Source organism: Opisthocomus hoazin, chromosome Z, assembly GCF_030867145.1.
Source record: "Opisthocomus hoazin isolate bOpiHoa1 chromosome Z, bOpiHoa1.hap1, whole genome shotgun sequence".
Lineage (NCBI taxonomy): Eukaryota > Metazoa > Chordata > Aves > Opisthocomiformes > Opisthocomidae > Opisthocomus > Opisthocomus hoazin.
Window position 1 is genome coordinate 79,296,008 of NC_134454.1, and position 22,855 is coordinate 79,318,862.

General features: G+C 43.1%; 1 protein-coding gene across 11 annotated transcripts in view; it reads right to left on the minus strand.

Moving 5' to 3' along the window:
* The window catches only part of UNC13B (unc-13 homolog B), a 219,320-nt gene that overhangs the window by 99,014 nt on the left and 97,451 nt on the right, over nt 1-22,855 (minus strand). For 3 of the 11 annotated variants that reach the window (XM_075447131.1, XM_075447130.1, XM_075447127.1), the window contains exons 1-4: nt 16,176-16,746; nt 15,796-15,871; nt 5,485-8,038; nt 501-523 (exon numbers count right to left, since the gene is read on the minus strand). The exons of 6 other annotated variants lie outside the window; for them this stretch is intronic. In XM_075447131.1, the coding sequence (XP_075303246.1) occupies nt 501-523; nt 5,485-7,927 (2,466 nt within the window). In that variant the 5' untranslated portion in view covers nt 7,928-8,038; nt 15,796-15,871; nt 16,176-16,746. Of the gene's footprint in view, nt 1-500; nt 524-5,484; nt 8,039-15,795; nt 15,872-16,175; nt 16,747-22,855 lie in introns of those variants that run through there. 2 more of the 11 variants (XM_075447128.1, XM_075447129.1) reach the window with 2 other exon arrangements.

A 22,855-nucleotide genomic window follows, 5' to 3' on the forward strand; every position in this document is an offset into this window, starting at 1 on the left:
TAGCTAAAAAGGCACAGGATCTGCAGCAGACACCTCCCAGCATTCTTAGTCTTGCTCAAGCTTAACATTATAGCCCATAGTTGTACTTTTGACTTTAATTGCTGTGAGTGTACAAAGCAGATAAGAGATGGAGTGAAATAATACAACTGAGGAAAAATGAAGAAATTCTTGCTTTAAATAAGATTTATAAACAGGAAGACTGGAAAAGATAAAACAACTTTGTACTCTGCTAAAGTGGTGCCTGTGCACATTACACACACCCCACAGAGCACCGAATGGAGGAGATCACTTCAGGCATTCATGTTTTCCTCTTTGTAGGAGGTAATACGCACTGAACAGACTCTTAACTCATACACAGTGTTAATAATTCCTCTGACAACCATAACATGCTAAACTGAATCTCAGCACCTCAGCGGGAGCAATTGGCTACACAAAGACAGGGCATGCACACACAGGAGTTTCAGAAAGAGATGCTGGTTACAAGGGACAACATGTACAACCTGTAGCTCTCCTCTACCTCCTTCTGTGAAGGAAAAAGAGAAGAAGGAGAGGAACAAAAGTTAATAGACCAGATTTCTTGCCATGAGCTCTGCAAAATTATTTCAGAAAGTGGGGTAAACATTTGCCACAAGTTGATAAAACATTTGTGCAGTGAAGTTTTCCCATGTGCTTTCAGGGACATACACCACTTCATTAAGCTCTACCAATTAATCTTGAGTTAAACTAATCAAATTTCATCCATAACTGCACATGCATTAGAACATATGCTTTTGAGAGCTGATTATTTTAGAGTTGTAGTTCCTGTTTTATTAACTCAAGAATTTCAATCAATCTTCATACAGAATTGGAGTTGCTATTTACCACACTGGAAGGAGAACCTGCATTTATTACAGGGAGGAACAGACTTGTTCGCCCTTTCCCCCAGAATGGATTCACTGACTGCATCTGAAGCAACCCCCCTCCTTCCGCCCTCGCCCCCTGTACATTTTGCCTGTTACGAGGGAACTGGTAGCTCCCACAGAACACATTTTGCTTTTGCAAATACCATAATGCAGAGAGATATTTTCTGGTTTGTAAATGTAGGCAATCCTCTGAGGAAAAAAAAAAAATCTAGAAGCCTCCTACACTAAATCTCATGTTTATGGATAGGCAGTTTCAAGGCTAGTAAAGTTATATGAGAGTCATACTCAAAACTTCCGGTACAGACATGGTATTTTTTAAGTCTTCCAGTCAGATAATTCAGTGACTGCATAGAAGAATCATATTACTCATTTGCATATGAAAGATGGAGGGGAAGGAGTATCTTCATGGCAACAAGGGCCACTCCAATTGGTTTAAAAGCTAAAATAGTTTTTGAAGTTACTGTCTATATGGGTGTAATTACACACATGCAGTCACTAAGACAGGGAAACAGAGAAGCTATTTTAACTCAATCACTAAGGAGAAGTCAGATTACTTTAGCAAATGAAGTGCTGGCTTGTAGCTAAAATAAAAACCCTGCCTTCCACCTTAAGGCATGCCCACATGGATATTGAGCAGGGAGAAAAGCCTCCAGATTGCTCCTTAGTGAGCAAACGGAGGAGAAAATGCAAGCAGCAGGACGCTGCTGTCTTCCACGTAACAGCCAGTGCTGCAGGAATGCCATGTTTTAACAGTCAGCTCTGCACAGACCTGCTGACCTGGAGAAGCTGAGGAAACTTGGGGTCCATCTCAGATTCAGATGGGAGAGTGCTTTTTTGGGCACAGGTACTTCTGACTGTTCCCCTCTGAAGTGGTATTCTATACCATCCTCCTGCCTGCCCCTTGCTTTTAAGCAAAACTTTCTCACCTAGGCTGCCCTAATTCCACTGCAAGTCCCCTGGTTTTGTCCTTTTTATTTTTGCAGTCACCCCAGACCCTTCAAGGCCAAGCCCCACCTCTCTTGATTTTGTCCCTGGGGTTGTTTCAGTGTGTCCCAGGTAGATCCAGACTTCCCTCATTCTTGGGTTTTTATCTCCTTTGTATTTTAACCAGATTCCTTCCTAATGTCTCCTGTGAAGTCTCCGAGCGCAGAAGATACAGAACACCTGGACTCGTGTCCCCTCTTGGGTCTGCCATGCCTCTCAGTCACCTCGAGCAGGGAAAGCCCTGCTCTAGCCCCCGGCTGGAAAACACTAAGGACAGATGGAGTCTCTGGCAGAGCAACAGCTCAACTGCAGCAAACTACCAGCAACCATATGCAAACTACACATTTTTTGAAGGCTTGTTCTCTTCGCTCGTTTGGGGTGGATTTTCCACAGAAAAATCCTTGACATAGACTAGCATTGCCAAATTTTAAGGCCTGAGGGCACTTGAGTTTCTCAAATATAGGTCAAACTTGTTTTTATACAAACCCAAAACAATGAATCTTGCATTAGACTAATTTTTTTGGGGAAAAAAGGGGATTATTTGGCTTAAATTCCATGCATATCTTTGATATCCAAGTAACTTCAGTTCAAAGCTGTTAAGGACAGTTTCAGGCCAAATATAAAGTTTGGCAAAGCTCTGAGCAACTGCATATAAAGATTTAAAATCTCCTGATTAGCTCTCATTACAGCAGGTGTGCTCACAGCATCATCAACAGTGACTAACTTGGTTAAACCCTGATCACAGAATTCTTTCACCATTCCAGTTTTGAGCAGTTAATTTACATGTACAAAAATCTCTACCATTTCAGGGCTTTTTTTAAACATACACAAAATCAAATCATTTTCATCTTCACTTACTTTTTTTCCTTTTTTTTTTCAAATTAAAACTTTAAAACCTTGCTCAAATTTTCAGGGGGTACTTTATTTTTTCTCTTTTGACTTCAAATTAAACACAACAATTATTTACATGCATCTGCCAAGTTCTAAATTGTTCTGGTAATTTGCATCTGCGTACAACTATAAATAATTTAAACCTTTATGGCAGTGCATCATCTCTGATTCACCAAAACACACAGATTTACCAACACCTTTAAAGTTACCATCCATTCCTTTGCTGCAGACTGCGGCCAAACATATTTAATAAAATACCTTCAACTGAATTTTCAAGCAGGAAAGAGTAATGCAGTGGTTTAGGCTCAGAACCAAAGAGCCAGGAGAACTGAGTTTTCAGTGGACCTCACCCAGGAACTTAAAAGCCTATTAAGAACAAATTATATTTCAAAAGTAAGACACAGGCACTCATCTGCAGCTAGGAAAAAAAGCAAGCCAGCAACCTTTCATTGCATTCTGAGTATTATGCTTTTTCCAAAGGAAGAAAATAAGAAGTTGGCTCAAAATTATTTTGAGTACTGCAAAGAAGCACATAAAACTGTTGCTTCACTTTCTCAGAAAATGCATGCCAAAACAACCCTATTTCAAACTGAATGAGCATAGGATTAATTTTGCCCTGTTCTACAGCCCTTGGCAGTACCGTCAGCCCCTTCTCTTGCTCTGGCTACTGCCAAGTGGTTATTCACCCACTGCTTCCTTGCCCGTCCTATGCGAGCACTGCTGCTCCAAATACATCCCTCAGCCTTTGCTCTGGACAGGAGCGCTCTTCCCTTCCCAGTTTCACCGCCTTGCCCTGATGGTCTGGGCTACTTTGTTTCCTGGCGTCTCCTGCAGGGCGACTTCCAAGCTCTCTGCCATTTCTCATCCCTTACCCAGTGTTTTCCACTACCCTTGACTCCATTTGACTCCTCCTGTCTGAAGAAGCACATTTCCTACATCGTGATTTCATTCTGTACTTCTTGTTGTGACTTCAGTTGTCCCATCTGCCATATAGATAATGCCTTTACGCCAAGTGTTAGACGTCTAAGTATCAACTCTTTGTCACATCACTAGATGATGTTCAGGAGAACGGAACAAGGGAGGCTCAGGAATGCCAGCCCACACTGTAGCCAGACCTAAGGCACTGAAGTCCAGCTGTGACCTTCCCTCTCCTTAATGTTTTGGCTCCCTCTCGCCTTGTGAGCATGCCTGTACTGCTCAAACCCTGCTGAGACGAGCAGCTTCCTCTCACATTCAGAAATAGGTTATTTCAATACTTTTGTGGCACTGTGGCAAATGCTAATCCAAATGACTGACTGTTCCCTCGGGTCCTAGAATTAGGACATATGTCCAGGACTCGAGCACTACGCAAACACCACCAAAAAAAGGAAAAAAATAAGATAATATAAAAATAGATTTCTGAATTTAAAAAAAAGAGAAGTTTCATCTGTACTATCTATACTTCAGTAATCTAAACATTCCCTTGAAACAAAAATATGTATATATCTGTGCCAAGCCTGCTGACAAACCCTGGTGTTTCAATCACTAAAAACCTATTATTCAAATCAATTCTACACTAAGGACCTCATATAAAATAAGAAAGCAAAGAGCTGATTACAAGCTTTATGATCTACATAACTCAGCAGGTCTCTGGTACAGAAGTCATATACAGATTGACAGATTTTTTCTTCACAGAAAAAGCACAGTCACTGGAAAAGACATGTAGAGTGAGACAATTCCTTCAATAGGAAAAACAACACTCTGATTATTCTGAGTAGCGTTCATGATCACAAGGAGAAAAGTGAACAAAATATTTGACACAGGGAGGCTTACAATAAGGATGTGATGATTTCAAGCTGTAGCTCCAATATCTACCACTCTTTAAACAGTCAAGCCTCTTCCCTTAACTGTAGTGATTGTGGCAGAGATGACACTGAGAAAGTTTTCTCACTGCCTGGAGAGGGAGGGGGCAGATGGACATACATTTCAAGGTTAGGTTTGGTTTTACCAAATCCAGACCGATCAAAATATGTCAGCTGTTTTGTATCTCCCACAATCTTAGGAATGGGTTAGCCAGCACTGCTCCACTGCTGTATCAGCTCACGTCTGCTGCAGTCAAACACTTCACTTCTGTGCTGGCAATAAGGGATGTAGCTCCACAGACATGGGAAACTTCTCATCTCATGGACAAGTTATGGAAACAATATCAAAACACAGGTCTCTACTTTTTATTGTTATTCTTATTTTTAAAGGTCTCTAGTAGGATAACATCTAGCAGTGATTAAACACTGAGAACTCCCACTTCGTGATGGAGCCACTTGAAGTCTGGATCCACCCAACTCCCAAAACTGCAAATCGAGCTACTTATAGCTCAAATGCACACTCTGTTATCACATGTCTTAACTATTATACTTAACAAGAAATCAAGTCACGAATTATGATGAAAAACCCTAACACCTGCTATTTTGAAGATGCACTGCAAATCTCCCTCGCTCTCTCAAAAAAAAAAAAAAAAAAAAAGAGGTGAAGCTAACTTGCATTTCATTGTGTTACACAACAAATTTCAGGGCTTTTTGGTCAGTACTGTTGTACAGCATACGTACGTGCCTTTGTACCTAGTTGCTCACAATTTCTAATAAACCGTTCACCCACAGAGTGACGTGTTGGCTGCTGGCTGCAGAAATACAACAGTTTTGACATCTGCTTAAAAACATTTTTGGGGGTTTACCTGAATTTGTCTCCTCAGCAGAAATCCAGTTTCCCTCCTGTGCTAATTCTTTTAAGAGTCTCCTACGCATTTGTCTCTTTTCCCTCAGCACATTTTTGAAATTGTTGATGCATTTGTTCAGGTAGATGGTCTCTGCGCACACCTTATCAAGGCTCATGGGTCTGCACTCCTTTGCTGGCTCAGGTAGAGAGTTCACATCTCCTCCAAGCTCCTCAGGAAGTGAGCGCTGCTCAGCGGGGATTTCACAGTCAGATGATGGTATCAAACTGGAAACAGGAGGTTCATGTGTAACAGAGGAAAGACTGGAAGGAACAAACTGCATCTGAGCAGATGCTTCGCTGGTGACAGTTGTGTTTGCCTGGCTCTCGGAGGACTGACTAGGAGGGGTTTCTGCAAAGTTGTCAGAGCTGCCACACATACCTGAACTGCTCAGCATCAGTGTATTGTCATCATCCATCTGTAGTCCACTATCATTTTCCAAAAGCATTTCAGAATCACTTGTCTCCAACTTGTGAAACACCACCTGCAGAGCAGATCTGAAGTGATGAATAGCTCTCCCAAGCTTATTAGTGTAAAACTTCATGTCTACAAGATCAATGTTATCCCGGGAATGGTCAAGGAAATACTGGGAATTTTCCAGGACATCCCTAAAGACCTGATCAGTTGGATCTTGATCATTCAGGTCCATTTGGATATCTTTCAAGCTGTCACTACTATCAGCCATTTCATCCGTTGTATGATCATAGCTAATGGTTGTCACCCCACTAGAAACATCTTCTCTTTGCAGATCAACTTTCTCCACGCTGGTAAATTTGCATGGGGTATCACAGTCTCTCTCAATTTCTTCTGCGGTTATCCTCTCATCTTTATCTAGAAGGAAGGAACAATTCTCAGTGACGCTTTCAGTGTCAAGCGTGTGCTCACTACCATTGCTTGGAGAATACGTCTGGCTTGCACGGCCCAAAGAGTCAGATGAGCAGCAGTGATTTCCATCACGTGATTTGGCCAAATTGGTCACCTGTGGATTTTGTGCAGGTTCATGAAGTGCCTGGTGAATGGCACTGTTATCTGAAGTCTTCTCACTGCAGCTTATTGTTTGTGCATCCTTTCCAGTTTCAGGTGTCAAGCTGCTTTTCTTAGCCCAGGTTGACTTCTGCACAGAATCAAGTCTCTCCCCTACGCACTGTGTTTTCCTGCTTGTGCTTTTATACTTAATCTGGCATGAATCTGTCTGAAGGTGCCCAACAGCATCAGTTCTCTCAGCTGCATCAGGATTCACTGAGTTGCAATGATTTTTCTTGAAGCCAGACTGTGAAGAGACTGAATCTGTCTTGTGGCCCCTCTGGCCATTCTGCCGGTTTTGCTCTTCACTCGTAGCAATTCGGACCCCTGAGCTTTTGAGATGGATAGACTTCTGTAAAATAAAGTCTCTCTGTTCACAACTGACAAGTTTCACAACTGCTGGTCTTGGTGTTAATGGCTTGCCGGTACTGATATCTGATCTATAAGCATCTTTTATATACTTACTGCACTGGATACCATTGAAACAGTGATATTCAGACAAGAAGCTGCAGATAAGCTCTACTGTGTTTTCACCATCTTTTTCTGGGATGCCATAAAAATATAATATGGGTTCTTCCTTGAGTACCTCCCTACTTGGCTCTCGAGCATGGGTTTTGCCAGTGGAACCACCTTGCAGGCCTTCTATCTCACTCAAGACCGTATCCACACAGCTGGAGACTTCATCCACAGAGCCTTTTATCAAGGTGAGGTGCTGCCGGAGCTCTGCAATCTCTGTCTGGATGCGACTTAATCCCTGGAGCTCTTTAACAATGTAATCAACCACATCAGCTGAGCGATCTCTTGATTGCCGTCTACGACTCTTGTATGCAGTGGGCTTTTCCTGGGGAAAGCACCCTTGCCTTTCAGCTACCTCCCTCCAGCTCATGGTAATGCTCAGGGAAGAAAGGTCCTGCCCCTCAGACACTCTGCCCCTTCTTTCAGAAGAGGTCTGTGTCGTACCATCAGAAGAATTTCCCTGCAAATCCTTCTTGTTCTGTTGAACCGAGCATGGTATTTTTACGTAGCCATCCCAGTTCAGTTCCACCTCACCAACACACACTTCACTCGCTCCCTTGGAATCACATCCTGCATCCTGATGAAAGTCCCCTCCAGCAGTAGAAAATTCATTGCTTGCAGAGCTCCTCTTCATTCCACAAACAAACATGTCTGTTTCAATCTCCACCGGGGAGAGTTGGCAGTGATGAGCATGGTTTGGATTCTCATCTGCCTGGCCTTGAAGAAGCCTCTTCATTTTGTTCCGCAGAAACAAATGGAATTTTTGCTTCCGGAATTGCTTCCTGCCCCACAGTTTTACAACAGGTTGTCTGTGCAGAAGAGCAATTTCATTTTCTTGCTTTTTAAGTCTACTTCTAGCAAACATCAGCAGCAGCTGCACCTGTGTTTCTCATAGTGCTATGAAGTGCACAAGCACACATCAACACTTTCCAATGCACAACTCGCATCCAGTTTTTATTCTGTCACGAAGCAGCTACTGAAAGAGGGGAAAAAATGTTACACTTTGGTTCAGATAGAAATAGCCAAAGTAACTTCAGCAGAATAAGAAAACAGCATCCACACAAAAGCAGTCAGAAAGAGGATGTGCTATTTAAAGTACAGACATCATCTTGGTTTTGGCCACTCCCTACATCAGGTCCTTCTTAGTTGAAGTAAGTGTTCCTCCCTCCTTCTTCTATACAAGAAAGCAAAAAAAAAAAAAAAAAAAAACACAACAAAAGAGCAATTCCGTGGCCAATGCCCTTTTCTACCAGGTTTGCAAACTGCTCTATGCTGAGCTCCTGGCAATGGTGCACTGTGTGACTTAATTACCCCTCTGAAAACAGAATTCTGACAATTACTAGGGATTCCATCCCTGCACATTTCCCTTCAAGTCCACAAGCTTCATCCTTTCTTGCCTTAAACCAAAGCATCAACCAAGTTTAACTTGGCGCAGTACCAGCTATCCCACAAGAACTGCACAAAGTGATGTAAAGCGGCAGGAAGACTGGATGACAGATTTTAAGTGTAAAACCTTTTCGCTATTTTAATATTTTTATCTTAATATTTTGCTACCAAACATGAAAAAAAAAAAACCACAACAAACTCTCAAAGCTTACAATCTCCCAAGCTAACCTGCAGTTAAATATGCCACACTCGGCATATGTACGAACAGGCTGAGCTGACAGCATGAAGATTCTGCACGTCACTTCTACTCCAACCCTCAAGATTCTGAAGTGGATTATTTTCCCAACTTCAATCCTGTCTGTGAAGAGCAAAATAAAATAAAACCACCTATGTTAACTACCTAAAACTTTCATGTGTCTTCACTGCTGTACCTGCTAAGCAACACACAATCAGCTTTTTCCTCCAGAGAGTAAGGGAGACAGAGATCCACGCAGAGGTCCTCCTGGAGCCAAGGTGACTGGAGAATGCCTATGTCTTTGATGATTCAATTTGGACTTGCTGCTGAAGCACATATTCTTTCTCACATTCTTGTTTGATTTAAGACCTACAGTAACTGCCTTTCATTTTTATAATTACCTAGTTCTAAAAAAAAAAAAAAAAATCTTTTTTGAACCTCCACAATGCACAAACATAATAATCACACACAGCTTTCAGCCTAACTTAAATATCGCCAAGCACGTCCACCTTTGCACAGGAAGGTTTTCTGCCATGCTGAAAGGAATACAAACAGGGTTTCTAACCTTGTTTTTGTTTAGCTGTTTTAAGCTGTTTCTAATATATTAGAAGCCATACCAAGAAATTTTTTTCTGCTGCATTCACGCCTTCTCTGAGGTCTGGTAACCCTGGCTCTCCTAACGTGGTCTTTGCAACCCTGCAGTATCCACAAGGAGGGTGACATATTGTCCCAGCAGCACCCACTGGAGAATGCTGGACCAGGTGCTGAGCCCAAATCTTTCACGCTCTCACACTAAGCAGAGGACTGAACACTACAACAGGTCTGGCTGCACTGGATTGAGGCCTTGATCTAAGGCCCAACAAACACTGCCAGCATTTTCGCCGCCCAACGGCCAGCTCTGGAGCTCACACAAGCTTTCAACTGGCGCCTCTTTCAGACCTCATACCATGATTCCAATTCCAAAGCATTAACTCCAAGCTTCTACACCTGCACTGATCCCAAGCAGCTGCAGTGCAGAAACCCTCCCTAACACATTCTCCGGCTCCGCCTGACAGCCATTTACACTACCGCCAGCATTTTTCTGTTAGTGAGCATTTTCATCCTGGTGAATCTCTTGTTTTCATTTGTGTTTCACTTTGGCAGCAGGGAAGTAGACAGTGGGTTTTGATCTGGATAAAGCAGCATTTGCAAATACCAATCTATAATCAGAGCTAATTAATACGCTATAACAGAGGCTGCATCTGTGCTTCAGGTTCAGGCCCCATCAGCTAGCATCTCAGATGAACTTCCACATCAAAGGCAATACCTGCCCTTCTGTAGGCTAAGTAAATTCCCTGTTAGATTGATGGTCAGCTTCTTAAAGAAAACAAGTTTTAATTTCACAGCTTCTTCATGCCATTGGTCCTTAAAGGTCAGGGTTTGTTGTCTTTTTTTTTTCATGTCTGTCTTTCCCAACTACTTCTTCACAGAGCAGGGTTGACCTAAGAAATATTTGCTCAGGCTCTCTTCTTCCACTACTTACAGAGTTTACCTTTCACTTGAGTGGCTAACTGGTGTTTAACACCAGAAAAACACTTTTGCATCAATATTAGGAAGTGAACCCTCAGAGAGCGAGCACCTGAATTCAACGGCAGCCAAGAACAGCTCTACAGTAGTGTCTCCCTACACGTGTTGCTTGAGGGTAGCACACAGAGCTGCTCATTTCAAATATTTTCCAGTCTATCGAACAGAAAGCGCTAGGAGAAAAGCCACCACATGCTTGTGCAAGGATTCCCTCAGAAAGCTCAATGTTCATCACGCTTCCTTCTGCACGCAGCTTCCAAGGCACCAGAGAGGCTTAACTATCATTTTAGTTTAAAAAAAGAAATCAATTCAAGCTGAAGTTCGCTCTCATTTCCTTTGTCTGCTGCAACAGTCGACAGCAGCAGTTTGTTACCGAGAATGCTTTTTCTGCTGAACAATTACTTGCAGGACTGAAGCTGTTCCAAAGCAGGCAGCTCAGTGCAAAAGCTACAATGCTGTCATTTTTATTTATATATATATGGTGTTTGTGGTATATATGTATGTATATACAGAAGTACTTATTTCATTAGAGATTTAAAAAAAAACCCATATCTTTGATTTCATATAGCAGCAAAACCCTTCCAGCTTGCCTCAAGAGGGACAGAAACTGTTTCCTCCCAGGCTGGGAACAAGGCCAGAGCAGAACAGGAGGACGGCAGCTCTGGCTCAGAGGGAAGCCTCTCTATCTCTCCCTGCTGTGGGTGGAAGTGAACAAAAATATCTGTTTCCACCAAAAGCGAAACACTGCCCACTTACAAGAATGCCAAGAAGCAGGTCAGAGAATCGCCCTCTTTGCACCTCTGCCACAGACTTCCTGCCCCCATTCCCTGCCTTCTGCCACCCCAGACCCACACTCAGACCCAGAGCTCTGGGTATTCAGCTGCTTCATCCCATGGGCTGGCCGCACAGTGGCTCTGCAGCTCCTGCCAGGGTCCATCAGTCCTCCTCCCCACCTGGGTGTGCATGTGTGCTCCTGTTCCCTCCCACTGCTCCAGACCAGGTGCTCTGCAGTCACTTGCCTCCCGTAAAGACCCCTTGCTCCTCCACTATTGCCTGTGTCAGGGTCATGCTTCTTTGTAGCACAGACAGGGCAAGTGACAATAAAATCTAATGCAGGTTCAGCTGGAGGGTTGTGGATAGATCTAATCTGGATGCAAATCCTTGCTGAAGTCTTTTTCTCTCCCAGATCACTCCAGGAGTCACGTTAACACATAACAAGAAATCAAGTCTTTAAAGAAAGAGTATTTGCATCCTGGTTTCCTGCCAGATACTGCAAGCCCTCACTGACTACGCAAGCTTTGTTCTGACTGCCTTCTTAGCAAGCATTTCTCTTCAGGAGAACTCTGTTCTCGGTTCAGCACAGCTGTCCTTGGGTGTGCAGACTGAAAAGCAGCATGCACAGGTACCACCATTTCTACATTCCCCGACTTCACAAGAGGAAGCCAGGGTGGCTGAGCACCCAAGCTGAGCAGGAGGAAGACATCTCTGGCTTTACCTGGGGATGCCTGGGTCGTTTTGCAATTCCCATGAGGACAAAACTGACATATTAAGATTTTAAACAGGGGAAATGGGTGAACTACCACAAACTCTCCACAGCTTATTACGTTGCCACTGTCCACATTTCTCAAATGTCCTCATAACACATGAACAACAGTTACTCCTGACATATGGATTTGCTATGACAATAGGAGCACAAATGTGGCAAGCCAGCATCAATGAGCAAGAAACATGCATGTGAGAAATGCCATGAAGGAATAAACTGCTATTATTAGATCTCTGCTCATCAGCTTCAGATCAGCTATGCTTTACAGTCGTAGCACTCTGGAGAAGGTCAGTCTCTAACCTGACTGAGGAGAGCTGGCTGCGACCCCCTCTGAGCAGCACCCTCACTTCTGAGAGCCACTGGACAAACGCGGTTCAAAACAAAGGCAGCTTTGCAGTGCCTCCAGCCCTACCCCGCACAGCAGTGAGCGGGCTGCAGCGGAGTGGAAGAACTGGGGGTGAGGGCACTACCTCTGTGTCCTTTAAACCTCTGCTAAAATGAGGTTGGGTTGTCTTTTTACCATCCGTCTGATTTTCATCACACTGAGGAAATACTGAGACAGTTTTACCCGCATCATCACGTTAGAAGGCGCTGGTATCCCAGGGTAGATGTGATGTTCAGAGTTGCCAGCAAAATGTAAAAAAATTTAACTATGACCAAAAAACACTTCACAGCAGCCTCTCTGGCTTTTGACTTATGCCACCATGGCAGTGACTGAAGTCTTTTAGATTAGATTGTATTTACAGTATCTTCCACACAAAGTGGTACTGCATTACTTGTACTAGCAATTACATCAGGAAAAGTAATAAAATGACCGATTGACAGTTGTGATAATTTATAAAGCACTGTTTAAACACGAAGAATACCAATAACTAAAATGAAGGGCATTTCGGAAAAAAAAGGTTTTGGTATTAACAAGAGAAAGAAATCATGGCTAAGGCTGCCATAGCAACATCGCCCCAGCACTGTGCATGCTGAAACATCGACTCTTCCTGGGAATATTATAGCATTTTTAAACACATTAATTGCTGAAAGGATCCTAACAACAAGGCTTGACAGAGGTATGAAGGGTTACCACCAGCTTTGCTGATGTATGACTTCTGGAGGTGAGCATGCAATTTTATAATTAACATGATTAGATTTAATTTTGGGTTGGATCGTACCTAAACATGCCATTATTGCTCACTTCTGAGAATGTGTCTCTTTTCAAACCTTCTCTTGATAATTAACAAAAACCCTAACTTTTGAGTCCTGACATGAATGATCAGAACAACAAGGTACTAAGCTGAGTGATCCTGGGCAAAGAGCAGCAGGACTGGAGAACAACACATACTCTTGAAAAATGTGTTCACCTGAGGACATTTTGGCTAAAAGTAAGGTGCAGAAGAGACACGTGGCACTTCACAGCAGATTGAAGAGGAAATACACCCATACCATTGAAAAGACAGTAGTTACAAAGGATGAAAATTATTTTAACAACAAAACAATGTGAGCAAAGAAACTATTACACAGTCCCTCGGTAACCCTTTTGCAGTTGCTTTGCAGCCAAGCCTCAACCTAGGTTCTTGTTCACGAATCACTGCATGAGCTGCGAAACCACACCCCAGCCCTGCTTGTAGAACTTTCTGAAATTTTAAAGCACTTCCAGTGATGTTTTCTATGTTTCACCTTTACCTACATGTTTGTTTCAAAAAAGCTGAGCAAAAACTGTCAGAACACTTCAGTGAAGACATCAGTAACAGACAGCCTTCCTGCCTGCCACATTTCACAAAAAACCTTTCCAAAGTAGTTTGTTCAATGTGACAAAAGGTCAGGTTTGGCCAGTCACCCTCACGGTGGAAAACTGATCTGGGGAACACTGCATATGGGCTGAATGAATTGCACTGTTCTGCACGTCCCACATCGCAGTTATTTCTTGCCTTTTACATAAGGCCATTCAACTGAGGCAAAAACCACCTCTGAATAATATTTTGCTATACCAGCAAGTTATCAGTGTAACTACAAAGTAAAGGAACAGTAAAAACCACTAAGTATGAGGGTAAAACACCCACTGAAGTGTTGCAAGTGCATTCACCAACATAAAAAAATTCTGTTGCGAAACAGCATGAAATTAAATTAATGTGTTTAAAGAGTATCGCTATGTAGCACAGCAAGGAGGAGATGGCACACCCTGCCCTAACTCCTTAATAACCCCAACAAATGTAGGAGATACTACAAAAGTTGCTAAGCGTTTCTTAGCTTTCTGTAAAATGGGACTAATGTTGCTCACCCCCTTGGCATCACTTCTGTGAACCCAGATGGAGAGTGACTGAGATGTTCAGGTCTTTTAAGTCCAGTTGTCTCGGGAGACCCCAGAGAGCACCTCGGTACCAGGCACCCCACCACTCTTCAAGGCATGCTCATTCCCTCTGCAGCCACTTCCTTTTATCGCAGGCTTTTTCTGCAAGCTAAAAGCAGCAGTGGCTGGCACAGCGATGCACCAGTTGCATTAACAAATTAGGTCTGTCACTGCCTGGTGGCCAGGAAAAGGCCGCATCCGGAGACAGAGATAGGGGTTGTCCCGAAGTGCAGAGGGAGGCACAGGCTGGAAGCTGCTGACCGCAGAAGCACAAGACTTGTGCCTAGCCAGCAGCAAGCTAAATCTAAGGCACCTACCTAGTTCTGAGACCAGCGTGTGCTGAGAAAAAAGCAAAAACGATAATTGACTGCTAAAAAAAGAAAATAAATCACAGCAGTTTCAGTCATTCTGATGTAAAGTTACTTCACTCGCTTTCAGCAAACACAAAACCTGAGTAGCAGCTATCAGCAGTTTAAGGGCACACTTAGAAGCAATGAAGTCCAGCAGCACCCTTATTTCCAGAGCATGGGCATTTTGCACACAGCCCAATTAATCAGTAAATGCTTTACCTATAACAGCCTAAAGAACTAGCTGTTCCTTAAAACAGATTTTTCCCGAATCAGCATCCTAAGGACCAAGTATTATACTGAACAGATGAGCCAGGAGCAAAAAAAACAACTTTTTGTTTAAAGGAAACAGCACTAAGAACTGAAGCACAAGCACCGGAGCATGCTGACAAGCCCTTGGGATCAGGGCTCTAGAAATGTCTGCTAGGCTTTGGGAAAAGGTTTCCGATTATTCAGCTACCTCTGACTGGAGAGCAGAAGGCAGCACTGCCAGTACAAACCCAGTACTTCTGCTTTAAATAAGGTTTGTGTGCACTGTTAAGGAAGTGCTGAGGGATGCTAAGAGCTCTGCCTTGCCTAAAAGAAACCAAAGGTGATGTACCTTTCCTCTACTTGTAATCCAGTGGTGCCTCAGCTCACAGGGACACTCGGGCAGGGGAGCGACAGGCAGCACTCCCCAGCCTAGGGCAATGAACGAGGAGATCCAACTTCTGCTGTCAGGGCAGTGCTAGCACAGCTGCAGTACAGACTGGTGCTACACGATCTTGTTCAGTGTTTCGGACCTGTCCTGCACTCCTTTAGAGCAGACACTCGGCAGCATTCAGCCAGGGTGGGTAAAGGTAACATAGGCAGCTGATGGAATAATTAGAGTTTTCCAACTCATGCTGCTAAACTGCAGCGCTCGGCAACTAAAATCCTCCTGGGCTAAAAGTGCAGCTTTACTTCTACAAGCTTTCTCCTTTTCATCTTGAGGACAGAAGACCTTAGCATTCTGTATTAAGTCTTGATGTTTATCCCCCAAAGGCTCACTCCATTAGCAAAAAGAAAGCTGGCCATATAAAAGGAACGAAAACTGAAAAGATATCTGAAACAGTCACACCATCTGCTCTGATTCACGAGCTTGTACAGCATCCTCATCTCTCCCGCATGCCAGTCATTTAATCTCATCAGCTCACAAGCTTCTCAGCATAGGAAATCAGGCCAATGACAAATACTCTGGGTTAAAAGCAAGGCTGTTTTAAGTGACATTTAATGAAGAATCAAACCAGTAATTTAATTACTCTCAAGCTATTTGCTTTTCAAGTGATCAAATTTAAATTACCCCCAAATCCCCTTCCTTTTAACTCTTCTTCACATAGTGATTTTGATGTCAAATTCCAGCTGAGATGCAAACCCTGCTAAGAGAAAAGTATGAGAGGTAAACAGACACAACCTCTATTATACCAACAATAAGACATCTGAAATCAGTGTCTAACGGGTGAACACAAAAACTAAGCAACAGAGCATACGAATGAACATACTAAGAGCAAATTGTTTTTACAAAGCACGTGTTTAAATCCAGCCAGCTTCCAATGGAGCTATTATATAGCTAAAGTAAACACACACACACAGAGCCCACTGAAAATAAAGAAAATTCTCCTTGGTTGCAGCCTACTTGCAGTATATACCGAGCCACTTCATTTGTTCTAATAATTTACTTACCTTGCTGCATCAAAATAAAATAAAACATTAAAATGTAAAGGAAATGTACAGAACTAATAGAAAACTACAGAATACAATAAATTGTTCTTATAGAAAAGAGAAGTCCTGAAGGATTCCTAATCTTGTTAAAGGTTCACCAGGTAATGAACTTTCACTATGGAGATTATCAACATATTGCTGGTGTCCCATCTCAGGTAGCACGGAAAGCAACATTAAAGGCACCGAGAGCATCCCATTCCATGGCAGCACTAAGATGAGAAATCATGTAAAATTGAAGGCATGTTTCAAAGGGAGGAAGAAAAAAAAAAAAAAAAATGCAAACAGCTACTAAAAATCCAAAAAGCAAAAAACAGCAGAAGCCAAAGAATGTAAAAGCCAAAAATTCAGAAATCCTGTGGGTTTCCAGGAGTACCCCTCAACAGAAATTCTTTAGTTCACTGCCACAGTGCATCTTTTCCCTTTCTCAGGCAGTACCAAGTACAGTTAAAACTTCATCCTTCTCTTCAGTTGTGACTCAACAGAAAATATTGTACTTCAGAGGCAGAGAGAAAGCTGTGCAGCTATTGCTACTTTACTCCTCCTCGTCAGCTGCTTACTGCCTAGCTCCTCACACACGCAGCCTCCCCGCTTCGCTTGCGCACCAACACTCCTCGCCTCAAAATGATTCTCCACTTTATTATCCATTCAGAAGGAAATACGAACTGATGGAGCCAATCTGACTAAAGACAAAATGCACTCCTTCAGCATTACGAGAGCAAGCAGTACAGCGCAGTGAGATGATCTGTGCTGGAAAAGCACTCTGCCTGACTCCTGGCATCGTGCAGGGCTGTGGAGCAGGGGGGCTGGGGGAAATAGCCCAGGACTCAACATAAGCAACCAGCTCCAAGAAGATTTTTCGCTCAACTCTCATACAGACATTTATTTTTATATCTCCTGTTCACCTCCAGACTGACCCACCAGATGAAGCGATGCCCTTGCTGAAAGCAATCGTATCCAGTTTCCAAGGAAGACTAGTACCAGTTCTGCTACAAGTGTGGGGGATTGAACACCCGTTGATCTCGCATCTCCCAAAAATAAAAGTCACATTGTTACATAAAAGAATGACTGCAGAAGTGCTGTGCACAGAATCAGATCCACTCACATTGTACCGACACTTCTCTCCCGGGAGTGAGCAGCAGCAGGCACTCCTCCTGCAAAAAGCGCCTGAATTAAAGGCAGCATTTATTTGCCCCACAAGCTGCTCCAGGAGCATCCAACACACTGTTGCCAAGAAAATCTTCCTGTCCAGTTAGTCCACGTTCACATTCTCCTTTTCACAAATGCTCCCTTCATCTTGTCCTCCTTTTTCATGCACCCAACACATGCACCCACCTCCTTCCCAAATGCTGTTTCTCCATCTTTAGCACCAACGGCACTGTATGGGAGCTGTGCATATTTCCTGGTGTTGCTCAAGGACAACTCACTGCATCTTTCAAAACAAAGTCTTTCCACAGTGTGGGGTGGGATTTCTGAAGAGGCCTATATGACTTAGCTGTGGAAATGCCACTATCCTCCCATCTGCTCAAATGCCTCCTACCTCCTCGTGAGCCAGCCTTGCTGTGAATGATACTTCCCCCCCAGTTTCCTACCTACACCAGTTATCAACTGTTACTCACCATTTCTCCTCCACCAGCATCCCTGTGCTCCCAGCCCTGCCCTCGCTGCATGGGATATTCTGGCACTTTCTACCCTCTGCTTCCACAGCTCCATCCCAGCACCTCGCTGAAGCATCATCTGACAAGAGCCAGGCTGGTGTCTCCATGAGATCATTTCTTTGATGGCTGTAAGCACAAGTTCTGCATACAGGTACACTAGCACCATGGTTCACAATACTTTGTCTCATCAGCACCACCAGTGAACGTACCCCCCTGCCCTTTCCATGTGCTGCCACAGCAATCAGGCCATCGACCTCCTTCCAGACCCCCTGTAAGGCTGGTGCTCCTCTGTGGTCATCACATCCTCTGTCCCCCAAAAAACCCTCTTTTTGCTCTTTCCCTTGCTGCAGGGGTAGGGACCATAGGTCAGATTTTCAGAAATGCTTTAGCTTTAAATGATTTTAAGAGTCTGACCCCGAGTTTCTCATTATATGTTCACACATTGCCAGGAGAACAGGGCTCCTACTCAGGTGAGGGCACCAAGTTCCACTGCAACAGAAATGATCGCTACTAAACACACCAATTATAGCACTTGAGCTCAGAGCCGAAGCTCCGTATCAAATTCCTCCATGTAAGGGTGAAGACTGCCCAACTGAGAAAATAAAAATGCAATCCAGGATTTGCGCGGCACTTAGTATCTTCAAAGCTCTGCATACGAATAAGATGAAAAAGATCTTGCCGGGGTCTCTTTCACAGACATAGTTTAAAAAAATATTAAGCATCTGTCAGAAAACACTGTCTTATTTGCGTTAATGCTCTATAGCACCTGAAGCACCCATTAGGCAGCCTCACAGGCTTTTATACACCTTACTTTTTCCAAAGATCCTACTACAAGTGGAGCCAATGTAATCTTGCCATCGCTGCCTCTGTCCCTCACAGCTCTTCCTTCCTTGGTATTTGCCCATCCCTGCAGCCATCAGCACCAGACTTTAGCACATCCAAGTCAAAAATGAACTGAGACCAAACACAATCCTCCAGCCGCAGCTCTTGAGACCCAAAGAGCCTGTGCAGGTTTCCAAGCACTACCACATAGAATCCCAGCACTCCCATGGCTGCCTTATAAGAACAGGAGCAGAAAAAAACATGGAAAAAGCTAGCAAGTCTCATTAGAAAAAGAGACAGGAGACATTGCTAATGGAGGTCATGAACAATGAAGTGCTGGAAAATGTCACAGCCCTCACCACAGATCACAAGGAGCTGGAGAGGAAAATGTGGCTATGAAAAGACAAAAACACAGGTGCCCTCAGAAGCAAGGAAGATTGCACCTTTCAAATATTTAAAAACCCTTACCTAATGCACAGGAGACAGAGAGGCTCTGTTTTTCAGGGATGTTTTGTTTACTGAAATAATGAAGATAATTCAGAATTTGGAAGAATAGGCATGACTTGCATCTAAAAAAAGGCTATAAGAAAGAGCATACTTTACCTTAAGGCTCAGAGCACTGAGTTATTTGCCTTCTACTAGAGAAATAAACTTCCACTTAAAAATTTAAATACTTCTTACTGTGATTTTTTAATTCACCAACAGATTTTAATTTTAGGTTGAGCCAGCAGGGAATTATTAAAACTGATAAAGCCAGTCTCAACTACATAGGCCAAATGCTTTGATGTCTTCGAGGTATACATTACCCTTTCTTCTTTTTTAATCCTCATTATCTATTTCATTCCAACTTCCTGTAAAGTACTGAATTACTGATAAAACTGTAAAAGTAAGCAATTCTTTCACAAGCATAAGTGGATTAACCAAAGGAAAACAAGCACGCTTTGAGCACAGGTCCTGCTCCTCCCTCTCCCACACTCACACTCCTTCTCCCGGCGGGCAGACAAGCAGGAACACTTCTAGTGTTCTAGCTCTTGGGGAAGTACGAAACTGGGCGGTTAAGTAAATTAGAGGGTAAGAATGTTACATAGACAGATGAAACAGAGACAAGCAGGGAAAAAAAGCAATGGAAAAGAGGGAAAAGTCAATGGAGTGAGTTTGTCAGGAACAGCAGGGATAAATTCTGTTCAACTCACATTTGGGTTTAATTCATCTCACAAATGGCCTCAGACATCTCCGACCCAAGACTTTTCTAAAACAATTTTTTTAGTTGTCTCACTAGAAGAAAAATAAGACCCATCTGTCCCAAATGAATCTGCCTGCTGCATCTCTCTAAAGGCAGAGTTCTCAGTAAGGCGGCTTGGGTTCAGAGCTGCATTAGACCTTAGAAATTCAAATACACAGTGTAAAGTTTATCAACTGATTCAGCAGTGAAAACACGCTATTTATTATCTTCTTCAAAGCCACAAGATGATCAAATCCATCAACAGTCTAAAGACAAAGTGTTAATGAAAAAGCAGTGACCTCCTGCTGTTTGACAGCTGTCCTCAATGCGTACCACGCTTTGAGGAGCTGTGCATCACCACAATCTAAGCAGTGATGCTGGGACAGATGCTCAGAAGAGAGGCGACTGTACATTCCAAGGCATTTTAAAGTACCCTGTCAATGCCGTTTCTGTCATTACAATAGCTCCAGAACACACTTACGAAACATATGCTTAAGATGTTGCTTTCAGATGAAAGAACAAGTGTCCTTAAGCAAGGTGTCACTCAAAGCACTGATTCTTTCTTCGTCCCTTAGGGAAGGGTAAGGCAAGGTGCAAGGGCAACTTGCAAGCCCAGAAGGGGACAAAGACACAGGTCCTTCCCACAGCACCCCAAGCACCTCAGAAACTGATGATGGCCAGACATTGGCCTTGAAACACTTGAACAAAAGGAAGGAGAAAATTTTGCCCAAAAGTTCTCCCTCCTGAAAAAGGGCTTTTTTCCTCCCATAAAAGAAAAAAGGTGAATTATTTGGCTTACAGAACAACAACAGGAACAGCACTGGCATGTTGAAAAAAATGCTAAAGACTGGAGGTATTGGGACTGTTTACCGTCCAAAGACTGGCAATGTAAGTCCATCTGTTGTGAACAGGTGAGACCAAACCACTGGCTGACTTGTCTTCACATCAAAGACGTTTACACTCCATATATTAATATTATTTGACTGTAACAGTGTCTGCTGCACCCTGAGATATGAACATTTCTGAAATAATAGAAGGAAAGACTTTCACATAGCCTGGAAATAAAGTATATTTGTAAGGCCAAGAAAGCAGCAAGATTCAAGAAGTGGGATTTTTATAAGGTTAAGGAGAAAATGACTTAACATAGCACTAATGCTTTTGCAGGGCTACATATCTTTACACTTCACAGTTTAGACCGATTTTTATCAGACAGGTGTTAAGCAGAGGCCTTACAGCTGCCTGCAGTGAGTCCTCCCATCTCTTTCGCTCTGAGGCTGCTGCCTGCCATACTAGTCAAAAACTCCTCCTGGGGCTAAAACAGATCTAGTCTGACACGGGAATTTTAAAGGTGCAGAATCCTTAAAGGGGTGTTGGTCATAGACTTAGAAAAGCTCACACTAAAATCATCCTCCACTGGATTCGTTTATAATCATCACTGTCACTCACAACAACAGACAAGGCCTTTCCTAAGAGATGATCTGAAGCAGCCTTTTAAATGCACAGGTTAAACCTGCTTGCCCAATTCTTGTTTCCACGTGGATGTTTACACGCATAACTTATCAAATACAAAACCAAATCCTATCAGCTCTGCAAGCCAGTACTTCATAGAAGAGGCTATTTTACTCCTCATGCAGTAAGTTCCAGCCACTCCAGGGCACAAACAAGCCTTAGCTCCTCAGAAGCCGCTGCCGAGACAGTGCCAACCCCATTCATCACAGCTCACACCAGCCTTCAGAGTCAGACTTTAAAAGCAAAGCTGTCTCAGGTGACAGGCTCTGATTAGCATGTTGTCTCCTTGTGCCCCATCAATTACAGACAGAAAACCTTCCTTAAATGTGCTCCTGAAAACAACCAAATGCCCCTAGAGCTCTTTTCCTGGGTTTTGGCTGCCCGCTCTAAAGCATGGAAGCTTTTCTCTAGCTGAATTGTCATTCTCCATTTTGAATAAAAAAGTACAAGTAGCAGACAGACTCTTAGCAAATGTGTGCTGCCTTCTACAGCTCAGCTAAAAAAAATTTTACCAATTGGATGCCCCCATTCCAGAAACAACTATTATACTGACTTTTAAACTGGAGTCAGCTTGAATACCTTAGGTCAACACGCAGTGAGGAAGCATTTATAGCAGGGAAAACTCTCCCTCTGCTGCTTCGTCCTTCAAATTACATCTCTCCGTCCTAATGGCATCCAAACCATAAGGACTTGATATTTCATGAAATTGGAAAATTACAATCAATGTCTTAATTGCACATCTAATTAAATAATCAGCATCACAAAAATGCAAATGCGTCTCAGCACAGACATGTGCTGGATGTGGAAAAACCTGAAATTACACTCTCAGAGCTGTAATTGCTTTTTTGATCAAGAAACCTGGGAAGGAAAAGTTGCAGATGCTGTGAAATGTAGACCTCAGGTAGACATAACAGCCTTCAAAACATGAACTCGTTGAGGCAAGCAGAAGGGAAGTAAGCTATTCAGCATTTCTATTGTCAATACAGATCAAGAAATAACAGGCTTAACTTGCAGCAGTGGAAAGCTAGGTTGGGCATCTGGAAAAGCTTTTAATCATGAGTGAGTGTGCATTGTCTAGGGAAGCCACAAAATCTCTATCCCAGAAGGTTTTAACAAAGGGTGTACATGCATTTTTCAGGGATGCTTTTGAGGAAGATAGATGGTCTAGTTAATCTCTTCACATACTGCCTACGCCTTGGTTTTATTGCTCCTTACCTGTATCATACCAGAAACTGTCTCAGGTAGAAACTACATGGTAACCCATATACCTGGTGACAGGCAGGAAGGTGCATTACTCCCCACAGACGGTGAGCACGACAACGCAGCCGCCCGTAAGACGAGGGCTTAGTTCAGACACTGCAGAGCACATTTTCCTGTCTGAGCTTGATAGTGAGAACAGCGAAGTGGTCACTGGCAAAACTCTTTGTGCATTC